General features: G+C 43.3%; 1 protein-coding gene across 1 annotated transcript; it reads left to right on the plus strand.

Annotated features, from left to right (window-relative positions):
* Positions 1 to 357: 357 nt before the first annotated feature.
* On the plus strand, positions 358 to 10874 carry si:ch211-254p10.2 (solute carrier family 40 member 1). The gene is made up of 9 exons (XM_049480539.1): positions 358 to 547; positions 1377 to 1480; positions 3533 to 3600; positions 7380 to 7539; positions 7727 to 7842; positions 8059 to 8185; positions 8357 to 8611; positions 8693 to 9361; positions 9685 to 10874. Exons 2-9 carry the CDS (start codon positions 1378 to 1380, stop codon positions 9942 to 9944), a joined length of 1758 nt encoding a protein of 585 aa, XP_049336496.1. The 5' UTR covers positions 358 to 547; position 1377; the 3' UTR covers positions 9945 to 10874.
* Positions 10875 to 11922: the final 1048 nt, after the last annotated feature.

The raw sequence follows: 11922 nt of genomic DNA on the forward strand, positions 1-11922 counted from the left end.
CTGGTTATTCCTGTATCCACTGTAACTGTAACCCTTATTTATCAACAGAAATAAAAGGAGGAATCTGTTAAACTCATTCTGCTGTGGGACACACATGTACTCATAGGGAGGCACATTCTGGTAGGGAGTAAATATATACTATGAGATGTTTCAGGGTTCTTGAGAAAAGGCGACTCAAATAACCATTAGGATTCTTAAATAAAATAAAAAAGTGTGAGAGATAACGTCACCTGAGTGACAGTGTTTTTTTCTTTTTTTTTCTCTCAGTGGGGGTCGCCGGTGACATTGTCCAGTAGCTGTCACGTGCTGTGGAACATGCTGGCTGCGGTGGGGAGGCTTTTGTCCGTGCTGTGGCCCGTTCTGCTTTTCTGGCACTTTCATACAATGGTGCCCGTGCACACTGTTATGTTATCAAGCTTACTCTCACTACAACTGCTACTCCACTGGCCAGCTACAAGTTTCCTTACCCTGAACACATGGCAGAGGACATTACGGCCCCGAGACGTGGCTAGGACTCAGACCCAGAACATCCAGCAGATAAGAGAAGGTAAACCACAGCTGCTCAGTTTGCGGCTGCCACGCAAACAAGTCCCTGGGTTCATTTGTGTTGATTTAGACTTCGTTCATCAGCTCCACATGAGCACACCACATATTACGTCACTGCTCCGCTGGATTTTGGCTGAGCTTAGTGTTGGTGATTACTTTTATTCATGTGGAATTTTCTATCTCTCATCATAACTGATGATCGTACAGAGGTTTTTAATCTGTTCTGCCCTCTGAGCGAACCATTATCAGAGCTTTAATAGATCCAAAACATTAACTAACTCACAGTTCTCTTTTAATTTCCCTAAGCTTCTCAGATTAACATCAGTGGGTTTTGTTTTTGATGTTAAATTTTAGTTGAAATTTGAAATCATGTTGATGTTTCATTTTTGTAAATCAGAGATACATGTCCATCCAAAACAACATTGGATTCACATTAAGTTGCAACATTGTACAGTTATAAATTATGTATCCATGGGGGATCAACATTTAACACTTTTTAACTAAATGGACTAATAACTGACTAATAAGTGACCTCTTGCTAAGGACTGTAAGCTAAGTCAGCTTATCAGAGATTTTTAAATCATGTTTTGTACAGCAGATACTTAAAGACACATAGAGTTGTCAGTCCTATTACACCTAGAGACGGGGACATGAGCAGGTTTTATATAAAGATATTTAGTATATAATCAGTTATTTAAAAAAAATACATCTATTGCCTAGTCATTTATTATTTGTTGGTTTTTTATGCTGCTAACTGGATTGGTATTGAAGGCCTCACTGTGGAAATGTTTTGAGTTGGTTTGTGCAGACATTTGTTCTGTCCTCTGTAGAATGTCTTTGAGAGCTGATGTAGCTCAGTGTGGTGGAGTGGTGGTGGAGTATGAGAATGATGACATCAGAGAGGCACGCCAAAGAAAAAAAGGGAGTATACCAGGTAAAACACCTACTACGAAACTATACAGTCAAATAAATAATAATGCTTATGGGTGCTGAAATTAATAATGAATTGACACATTAGTTTTAAAAAAAATAATAATGTCTTAACTAGTGTTAATTAATAATTAATTAATAATAATATTAGTTGAGACATTCTGTCATAGTATGTCACAGTAAACACAGGTTGGAGTAACAAAACAAAATAAACAAGACTAAGAAAACTCAACTACAAAAAACTAGACACAACAAGGCTATGAAAATTAGATAGATCTAACATTAAAAAACAACAGAACCCAGGAGAACAGGCACATAACTGAAACCACAAAGCACACAAAAGACACTGAACACTGAAACAAAGGGGATCTATATACAAAACACTGGGAACACCTGGGCAAGATAATAATCGGTGACGTTACAAACAACCACAGATGAGAACACTGATGACAGAGCGAGGCTAGGGTGGAGACAGTACAACAACAAAACAGGGTCATGTGCTTAAACAGCACATGGGGGAAGAAAACAGGGTGGAGAAATAACAAACAGGTATGCAGAAAGTCAAATCAGGAGCAAGAAGGACAAAGCAAGGAAGAAAAAAAGACAGTCAAGGGCTGGAGACGTACAGGGACTGGTTTCTGAAGACTTAACAAAACTGAACATTTTTGAAGAAGACATAGAAAGACAGTTTAATTAAATCTTTTTAAACTGCAGATTGAGAAAGAGGGGGTGATGTAAAAAAAATAACTAAAAAGTAATTAACCTTCTAAACCCAGTAGCAACACTGTGTACCATCATATAATTCATCTACACCCACACCACTCCAACTACCATAGTTCACTTGCACCCGCTATTAGAGCTCAATCCAACTCCCATAGTTAAAATGCACCCCTATCAGACCCTCACTCCACCTCACATAATTCACCTGCACCCACTATCAGACCCTCACTCCACCTCACATAATTCACCTGCACCCACTATCAGACCCTCAGTCCAACTCCCATAATTCACCTGCAGCCACTATCAGACCTCACTCCAACTCTCATAATTCACCTGCACCCACTATCAGACCTCACTCCAACTCTCATAATTCACCTGCAGCCACTATCAGACCTCACTCCAACTCCCATAATTCAACTGCACCCACTATCAGCCCTCACTCCAACTCTCATAATTCACCTGCACCCACTATCAGACCTCACTCCAACTCCCATAATTCAACTGCACCCACTATCAGCCCTCACTCCAACTCTCATAATTCACCTGCACCCACTATCAGACCTCACTCCAACTCCCATAATTCAACTGCACCCACTATCAGCGCTCACTACAACTCCCATAATTCACCTGCACCCACTATCAGACCTCACTCCAACTCCCATAATTTACCTGCACCCACTATCAGACCTCACTCCAACTCCCATAATTTACCTTCAGCCACTACCAGACCCTCACTCCAACTCCCATAATTCACCTGCAGCCACTATCAGACCTCACTCCAACTCCCATAATTCACCTGCAGCCACTATCAGACATCACTCCAACTCCCATAATTCACCTAAACCCACCCCACTATCACTCCTCACTCCAACTCCCATAATTCTCCTGCACCCACTATCAGAGCTCACATCAACTCCCATAATTCACCTGCATTGCTATCAAACCCTCACTCCAACTCCCATAATTCACCTGCACCCATTATAAGACCTCACTCCAAATCCCATAATTCAACTGCACCCAGTTTGAGACCCTCACTACAACTCCCATAATTCACTTGCACCCAGTTTGAGACCCTCACTACAACTCCCATAATTCACTTGCACCCACTTTTAGACCCTCACTACAACTTCCATAATTCAACTGCACTCAGTTGGAGACCCTCACTACAACTCCCATATTTCACCTGCACCCACTATCAGCCCTCACTCCAACTCCCATAATTCGCCGACCTTACCATAAGAATGAATGTTGTAATGTGTTCTATATACAAGATTTCAGTACTTGTACAAAGCTCAGTGGTCTGATCGCTCTCTCAGATGCTCTCTCTGTCCTTCAGGATCCGCCCTCTTCTACCTCAAGGGCCCGAAGTTTCTCATATATGTCAGTGGAGCGTTGTCCATGTGGGTAAGAAGCCTTTCAGTATCTGCACCCACGATGCTGATGCGCAGTCATAAAATTACTAAAGAAATTTCAGAATGTGGTATGTTGTATAAATCATATCACTAAATAATATTGATCAGTGTCTGATCGAGTGATACATATTGTATATAAGTAAAGAATCTCTGTGTTATGCCTCCAGTCACCCTGTTGAACACTATACATCACACTCACAGTGCTCTGCTGTACACTTAGGAACAGCTCCCACACTCTTTCCCCCGGTGTGTCAGTTATCTCTGTGCCTACAAACCTGTTTGTCTGGGCATCTCATTGGTTACATTCACATTAAACCTTAATCACACCTTAATACACATTTATTATTAGAATACTCTGCATCTTGGCGTCATAACTTTTTTAAATTATCATACAGTTGCAAGAAAAAGTATGTGAACCCTTTGGGATTACTTGGATCTCTGCATAAATTGGTCATTAAATGTGTTCTGATCCTCATCTAAGTCACACCACACAAAAAATATATGGTTTTTGCATGGTTTTATTGAACACAACATGTTACATTACATTACATTACATTTCATTTGGCAGACGCTTTTGTCCAAAGCGACTTACAATAATGAAGTACAAAAGTAATAGGAATTTAGATAACCCATTTTTAGATAGGGCTTAAAGGAGGTCGAAGGGAAATAAAGGGATAGAGAAGTGAAGGAGGGGAAGGAGGAAATGGGGTTAGAAGTAGTTAGTGTGTTAGAGGTGTTAGGAGAGTAAGAGCTCTTTGAAGAGCTCTGTCTTCAGGAGTCTCTTAAAGATAGTGAGAGATTCTCCTGCTCTGGTAGTAGAAGGTAGTTTGTTCCACCATTGGGGAACTCTGTATGAGAACAGTCTGGATTGCTTTGTGTGAGTGTTTGGCAAAGCGAGGCGACGTTCATTGGAGGAGCGCAGCGGGCGGGAGGTAGCGTAAGCCTTCAGGAGCGAGTGCAGGTAGGAAGGAGCTGTTCTGTCATCACCTTGTAGGCGATTGTAAGAGTTTTGAATTTGATGCGAGCATCAACTGGTAGCCAGTGGAGCTCAATGAGCAGCGGGGTGACGTGCCCGTTTTGGTTGGTTGAAGACCAGACGTGCTGCTGCATTCTGGATCATTTGGAGTGGTTTTACTACGTAGGCCGGGAGGCCAGTTAGCAGGGCATTGCAGTAGTCGAGGCGTGAGATGACGACTGCTTGTACCAGGAGTTGGGTGGCCTGTTGCGTCAGAAACTGTCTAATTTTCCTGATGTTATAAAGCGCGAAGCGGCAGGATCGAGCAACCGAGGCCACATGGTGCGTGAAGGAGAGCTGGTCATCAACCATAACACCCAGGTTCCTAGCAACCTTTGTCGGTGAGAGAGAGAGAGAGTCGATGCTTATAGAGAGGTTGTGTTGAAAAGATGGTTTTGCTGGTATGACCAGAAGTTCAGTCTTTGAGAGATTTAATTGAAGGTGATGCTCCTTCATCCAAGAGGATATGTCAGAGAGACACGACGATATCCGTGCAGAGATTGAGCCATCTTCAGGTGAGAATGACAGGTATAGCTGGGTGTCATCAGCAAAGCAATGGTAGGAAAAGCCATGTGAGTGGATAGCCTGACCAAGAGAGGCAGTGTATATTGAGAAGAGAAGGGGACCCAGTACCGAACCCTGGGGAACCCCAGTGGATAGGGAGTGGGCTGAGGACAGCTGTCCTTGCCACGACACCTTGAACGAGCGCCCAGTGAGGTATGATCTAAATCATGACAGCACATTGTCTGAGATCCCCATGTTTGAAAGTATAGTTAGGAGGAAGTCGTGGTTGACCGTGTCGAAGGCGGCCGAGAGGTCCAGCAGAATGAGCACTGAGGACTGGCCTGCAGCTCTAGCAGTTTTCAACGCTTCAGTCACAGACAACAGAGCCGTCTCGGTAGAGTGTCCTTTTTTGAATCCAGATTGGTTCTGGTCCAGGAGGTCATTCTGGGAGAGGAAGCCAGAGACCTGATTTAAAACTGCTCTCTCGAGTGTTTTAGAGAGAAAGGGTAGTAGTGAGATCGGTCTGTAGTTATCAACCTGGGCGGGGTTGAGAGAAGGCTTTTTAAGCAGTGGTGTCACATGTGCTTGTTTGAAAGCAGTTGGGAAAACACCAGAAGTTAAAGAGGCATTGATGGTGTGAGTGATAGCCGGAATGATTGCCGGTGCGATGGTTTGTAGTAAGTTTGAGGGAATTGGGTCAAGCGGACACGTAGTAGGACGGCTACGTGTTAGGAGAGCCAGTGTCTCGTTCTCAGTGAGAGAAGTGAAAGAGGAGAAAGCAACGCCTTCGGTGGAGGGACACCGGGCTGCAGAGCATGTAGTAGGACTGCTACATGTTACATCAGTAAACTGGTTGCTGATAGCTGCCACTTTTCCAGTAAAGAATGATGCAAGTGTTTCAGCAGTAAGGCATGTAGCCAGAGGAGGAGGAGGAGGGTTCAGTAGTGATTTAAAAGTAGCAAATAGTTTCCGGGAGTCTGTGAGGGAGCTGAATTTATTGTGATAAAATTCAGCTTTAGCAGTCGTGATGCTGGCTGAGAAGGAAGCCAGGAGCAGTTGGTAGTTTTTTAGGTCTGTTTGTTTTTGGTTTTTAACATTCACAGTGTTCTTCTGTTGATTTACTTCTATGTTTTGGGTCGCTGTCATGTTGCATTATCCATCCTCTATGGGCTTTAAGTAGCAGACATATGATCTTAAGTTTTCCTGCAAAAAGTTCTTTCTTAACTTTTGATGATGGTGTGCTGAGCCTTTTTTCTCCACACATAGCGTTGTGTTTTTCTTCCAAACAACTAAATTTTGGTTTTATCTGTCCACAGTATATTTAGCTAGTACTCCTGTGGAACTTCCAGGTGCTCTTTTGCAAACTTCAAACATGCAGCATTGTTTTTTTGGACAGCAGTGACTTCCTCCATGGTGTCCTCTCATGAACGTTATTCTTGTTTAATAGCTGATACTCTAGGATTCTTCCTCACCTCATTGATCATTCTGTGCTGTGCTCTTGCAGTTATCTTTACAGGACGACCATGCCTAGCGAGATAAGCAACAGTGCTGAACTTTCTCCATTTGTAGACCGTCTGTCTTACCGTGGACACATGAACATCAAGACTTTTAGAGATAGTTTTGTAACCCTTTTCAGCTTCATGCAAGTCAACAATTCTTGAATGTAGCTCTTTTAAGAGCTCTTTTGTGCGAGGCTAGATTCACAGAAAGCAATGCTTCTTAAGAACAGCAAACTCAACTCAACTGGTGTTTGTTTTTTATAAGGCAGGGTAGCTTTATCCAACACATCCAATCTCATCACAACCTGGCTCCAATTAGCTCTTAGAAAAGTCATTATCCTAGAGGTTCACATACCCCCCCCCCCCCCTCACTGTGAATGTTAACATGTGTTTAATAAAACCATGCAAACATATATTTTTTTGTGTGGTATTAGTTTAAGTAGACTGTGTTTGTGTTTTGTTATGACTTAGATAATTTAATGACCAATTTTTGCAGATATCCAAGAAATCCCACAGGGTTCACATACTTTTTCTTTATTTCTGTGTAGTCTGTATTTATAAGACTACATAGAAATCCAGTTGACATGGTCTTTTTCTGTTTTAAATATACAATTTGATTTTGTAAAGTTTTTTTGAGCTTTAATATGTATCTGTATGTGTAATGTGTTCATTAAGAGTAAATGTTCAAAGTGTATTACACAGTGTTTGTATGTATGTGTATATGTAATATCTCTGTTTCTGTTTTTGTTTCAGGGTGACCGCATGTGGCATTTTGCCATCTCTGTGTTCCTGATTGAACTGTATGGGCGAAACTTACTGCTGACTGCCATCTTCGGGCTGGTGGTGGCTGGTTCTGTGCTGTTACTGGGCGCTCTGATCGGAGATTGGGTCGATCGCAACCCAAGAAATAAAGGTAACCTCTTAGTTAGGGGACTTGTTTCCAGTATGTATTATTGTAATCTGTATTTGCTGTATCTGCAGACTTTTTTTAAGTCAGTACTTCAGTAAGTCAGTGTTAAGGTGTAAAGATCACTGGGTCAGGGGGGTCAGGTGTTGTCCTGCTAGTTTGGTGCTAACTCTATTCTCTGGTCTTGGTGCAGTGGCCCACGCCTCCCTGTTTATCCAGAACATCTCGGTGACTGTGTGCAGCATCGTGCTGATGTTGGTCTTCTCATATAAAAAGTGGGTTGAGGAGATCTGGGACGGCTGGCTGACTGTGAGCAACTCTTTTACTGACTTTACACATTCAATATAAGAGCTGTTCATAAAATTTAGTTTCATAGTATTTTCCAAATACATCTCAGCATCAGTATTCTTTAGCATAGTGTGTAAAATATCGTAGTGCAGATATTCCGCTCTCTCTTTAGTGATTACTGTATCTGCCCTGTAGAAGTTTGCGTAGTAACTTGTTGCATCACATGACTCACTCAAGGTGGTTTGTTATATGGTGGTGATCGTCCTGGCAGATGTGGCTAACCTTGCCAGCACAGCGCTCACCATCGCCATCCAGAGGGACTGGATAGTGGTCATCACAGGCTACAACCGTGGTCACTTAGCGGGTAAGGTGAACTTTGAATAACTTAACAAAAGTTTAAAATCACATTTACAAAATGTTAACACTCTCCTCAAATGTTTCTAACCACACTTTAAAAATGATGAATTACTATCCTCAGGAGTTTACACCCTGTACAGGGATTTGGGTGATTATTATTACTCTTATGTTGTGACAGGGATGAATGCCACCATGCGACGGATTGATCAAGTTACCAACATCCTGGCACCGCTGGCTGTGGGCCAGGTCATGACCCTGGCCTCAAACGTGGTGGGCTGCGGCTTTATCCTGGGCTGGAACCTGGTCTCCCTCATTGTGGAGTTTATCTTCCTGTCCCGGGTTTATCGAATTGTTCCGGCGCTGTCCGTCAAACCACCGGTTACAGAGGAGGAGAACTATCTGCAGAGGAAGCGGGAGAGGAAGAGCTCCCAGGGTGACCATAACAATACTTCAAATACTGGTTCAAAATTCTATAAAATTTGAGCAAACCCTAATTGGCATATCTTTGTTTCAGGTGAAAATTCTCTAAGGCAGACGGTGCTCCTCACTGAGAATGCTGGAAGTGTGTCTTTGACAGGGCAGACTGCCATGCTGCCCCTGTGCTTCCGTCGACTCCAGGGGCTCCTCAGCACCTGCAAGGAAGGCTGGAGGGCGTATTACAGGCAGCCAGTGTTCCTGGCAGGTTTGGGCTTGGCCTTCCTGTACACCACCGTGTTGGGTTTTGACTGCATCACCACAGGCTACGCCTACACCCAGGGCATCAGTGGGTCTCTGCTGAGTTTGCTGATGGGTGTATCAGCTGTGGCCGGGCTGCTGGGAACCATCATGTTCACCAAGTTGCGGAAGGCGTATGGACTGGTCAACACCGGCATGATCTCCAGTGGCCTGCATCTGGCCTGCTTGCTGCTTTGTGTGTGTTCTGTGTTTGCTCCGGGCAGTCCCATGGACCTGGGCACGTTACTGCATGGTAACGCGTCAGACCTCGGAGGAATGACTGGTGGAGGACACCAAAGACATGGATACTCACTGCAGGGAGGCAGCAACCAGCCTCTGCTTCCTGACCGATCCTCTATTCACTGGACCAACAACACAGTGCTGTTTGAAAATGCACCACCGGGGAGCACCCCAGAATCCTATGTGTCCATCACCCTGCTGTTCCTTGGAGTCATCACGGCTCGAGTCGGTGAGTAGAGAGAGGGTTCAGTCCAGTTTGTCAGTGTGTGAGATGGCCAAGAGCAGCTGGCTGACCCGGTTTTAGTCCTACAGCAACAAAGGCTATCCATAACAAGGCACCCACTCAAATTTACAATACGTACATTTACACTGCGCTCTGTCAGTAAACCCACAGCTAATCCTGGAGTGACCATGGCACAGTTTCATTAGCACACAGAAGCGAGGGGGTGGCAGAGGTGGCACATTGTACCAAATTTACACTTTGACCCAATTCATTCATAGAGCAAACAGTTCCGTTTGATCCGAATGTAACCTTCACTCTTCTCTTGGCAGGCCTGTGGTCATTTGACCTGACAGTGACGCAGCTTCTGCAGGAGACCATTTGCGAGTCGGAGCGCGGTGTGGTTAATGGAGTTCAGAGCTCCATGAACTACTTGATGGACCTGCTGCACTTCCTCATGGTCATCTCCGCACCGCAGCCACAGCACTTTGGCATCCTTGTCATCATCTCCGTCCTGTTCATCACCACGGGGCACATCATGTATTTCCTGTATGCCCGCAAGGCCAAGAGGAAACAGAGCCTCAAAACGTAAATGCCACACAACAATACAACACACCAAGGTGCAGATTCTGTCCCCAGCATGTGAAATGGATGTCTCTCTGCATGTGAACTACACAGAACTGCTACATTTGTCTCAGCCATGACTCACTTCCACCGTTCTCCATTTCCAGATGCCTGTCTCTTTTGCCTTCTGTTAGTTAGTGTTTGGCCACAGCCCCAAACCTCAGGTGAACTACAGCGTTAAACAGCACCATCTGCTAGCAGTCTATGGAAGAATGTGTTCCTATCAGCCCAAAGGTCACTGGTGTCCTCCAACCCACGACTCTGTGTGACTGGAGTTCATGGACTTTCACTTGAGCAAATGCTATATTGTGGTAATTTTAACTAAATAGAGAAAAGCTTAAGTTGAGTCGCTCGCAAGCTCTCAAGCTTTTTTGCACAAATGCTAACCAGACCCACTGCTGGCCCTTCGTGGTGATTTGAACCCTTGCAACTGCATTGTGAGGGGCTTTCTGCCAGAATGGTATGTGGCATCAGGAAAGGTGCTCAAAGCCCTGTTCAAGAGGCAGAAGGCTTGGTGGATAAACGGGATGTGGTCATTTTTACTGAACCTCAGTTAACCCTAAAGTGTCTGATGTCAAATATCATCTGAGGAAAGCTGAAGATTCAGCAGTCAGACTCTTAAGGATAGAACCTCTTCAACTAGATCATTATTATACGTGTACTTCAAGCGTTTCCAAGACAGGAATTTACATCTTGTCGTAGACTATATTTTCATTTCAAAGGAAAATCTAGTCCAAAACTAGGCTTAATGCCTGTTTGAGAAACTGTGTCCATGTGCCTTTGACTTCATGTGTGCAAAGGAAAAATTCCATGTGTTGTGAAAAATGTGAAGCTTTTATGAGCTTATACCCCACCTATGAGTGCTGCCATCCTCATCAAAAACTGCTGTGAAAAAGTATTTGCCTCCTTTGTGACTTTCTGTCATCATAACTGTCACAGTTAAGGCTTTTACAACTTGTTACAAAATGTAGTATCAGATAAAGTTAATTTTATTTATTCTAACACAAGCTGAATCACCTGTGTAAATGTGTAACTGCCCCTTAAAGGGGTAATAGTACTTGTGTTCTAAAGTCTAGGCAGAGGTACAGGGTGGTCCTTTGTCACATTGCAGTAATGCTGTATGCTATTTCAGTTGTTTACAGTAATTATTATAAGTATAAAAACATTATATTTTAATAAACTCCCCTGTTCTGGGACTGGGTAACTGAGGGCTAGGATGAATACATCAGCTGGATCTTCAAAATATGTGCATTTCTGTATCTGAGAGCTCTTCTATAATGTAACAGCAAGAAATGCTGCCAACCTTGACTAAAGCATTGCCTTTGCAACACAGATTATATAAAAAACAGTGTATGTGGACCACATTAACTCATACTCTGAAAAAAGACAATCCTCAATTATCCATAGGAAGAGCATTAAACATGTAGTTTAGATTTGGCTCAGCTTACTACACTATACTCTAAAGTATTTACTCAACTATCTAAATCATTAAATACTGAGTGTGTCACCACAATAACTGGCATCTCTGTGGTGCTGCTTATAAGAGGCGTGGACCTGTTTTTTCTCTGTAAAGCTGCTTTGTGACAACTTCTGTTGTAAAAAGGGCTATAGAAATAAAATTGAAGTGGCTCCACCCACAGCATTTGCAAAGACATAGTTTCAAACAGCAGCTGTGGGTTTAAACTGTCAGGATGTGAGGTACAATTTTTTTGGACGCTTTGACAGTTTTTTGCAACCACCAAAACATCACTGCAGATCACAGCAATTATGATGAATACTCATCCGGATTTGAGTAGCTGGAAACCTGGAGATGGAAAGGCAGGAAGCAAAATAAGAAAGAAAGAGAAAGTGTGTATAAATGTGGGGTGAGGGAGATGTGCAATCAAGGCAAAGTAAACGATAGCTAGTGAAACAGGTAGAAATGAGAATAAAGGTCAAAGTAAAGT

This window comes from Astyanax mexicanus, chromosome 6 (genome assembly GCF_023375975.1).
Source record: "Astyanax mexicanus isolate ESR-SI-001 chromosome 6, AstMex3_surface, whole genome shotgun sequence".
NCBI lineage: Eukaryota > Metazoa > Chordata > Actinopteri > Characiformes > Acestrorhamphidae > Astyanax > Astyanax mexicanus.

Bases quoted from the DNA above. Each gene is read 5' to 3' on its own strand.
- si:ch211-254p10.2 (XM_049480539.1), top strand. From the start codon at position 1,378: ATGTCTTTGAGAGCTGATGTAGCTCAGTGTGGTGGAGTGGTGGTGGAG. The intron at 3,601-7,379 runs GTAAGAAGCCTT...TTTTTGTTTCAG, and splicing joins GTGGAGCGTTGTCCATGTGG to GGTGACCGCATGTGGCATTT. The intron at 8,612-8,692 runs GTGACCATAACA...TCTTTGTTTCAG, and splicing joins GGAGAGGAAGAGCTCCCAGG to GTGAAAATTCTCTAAGGCAG.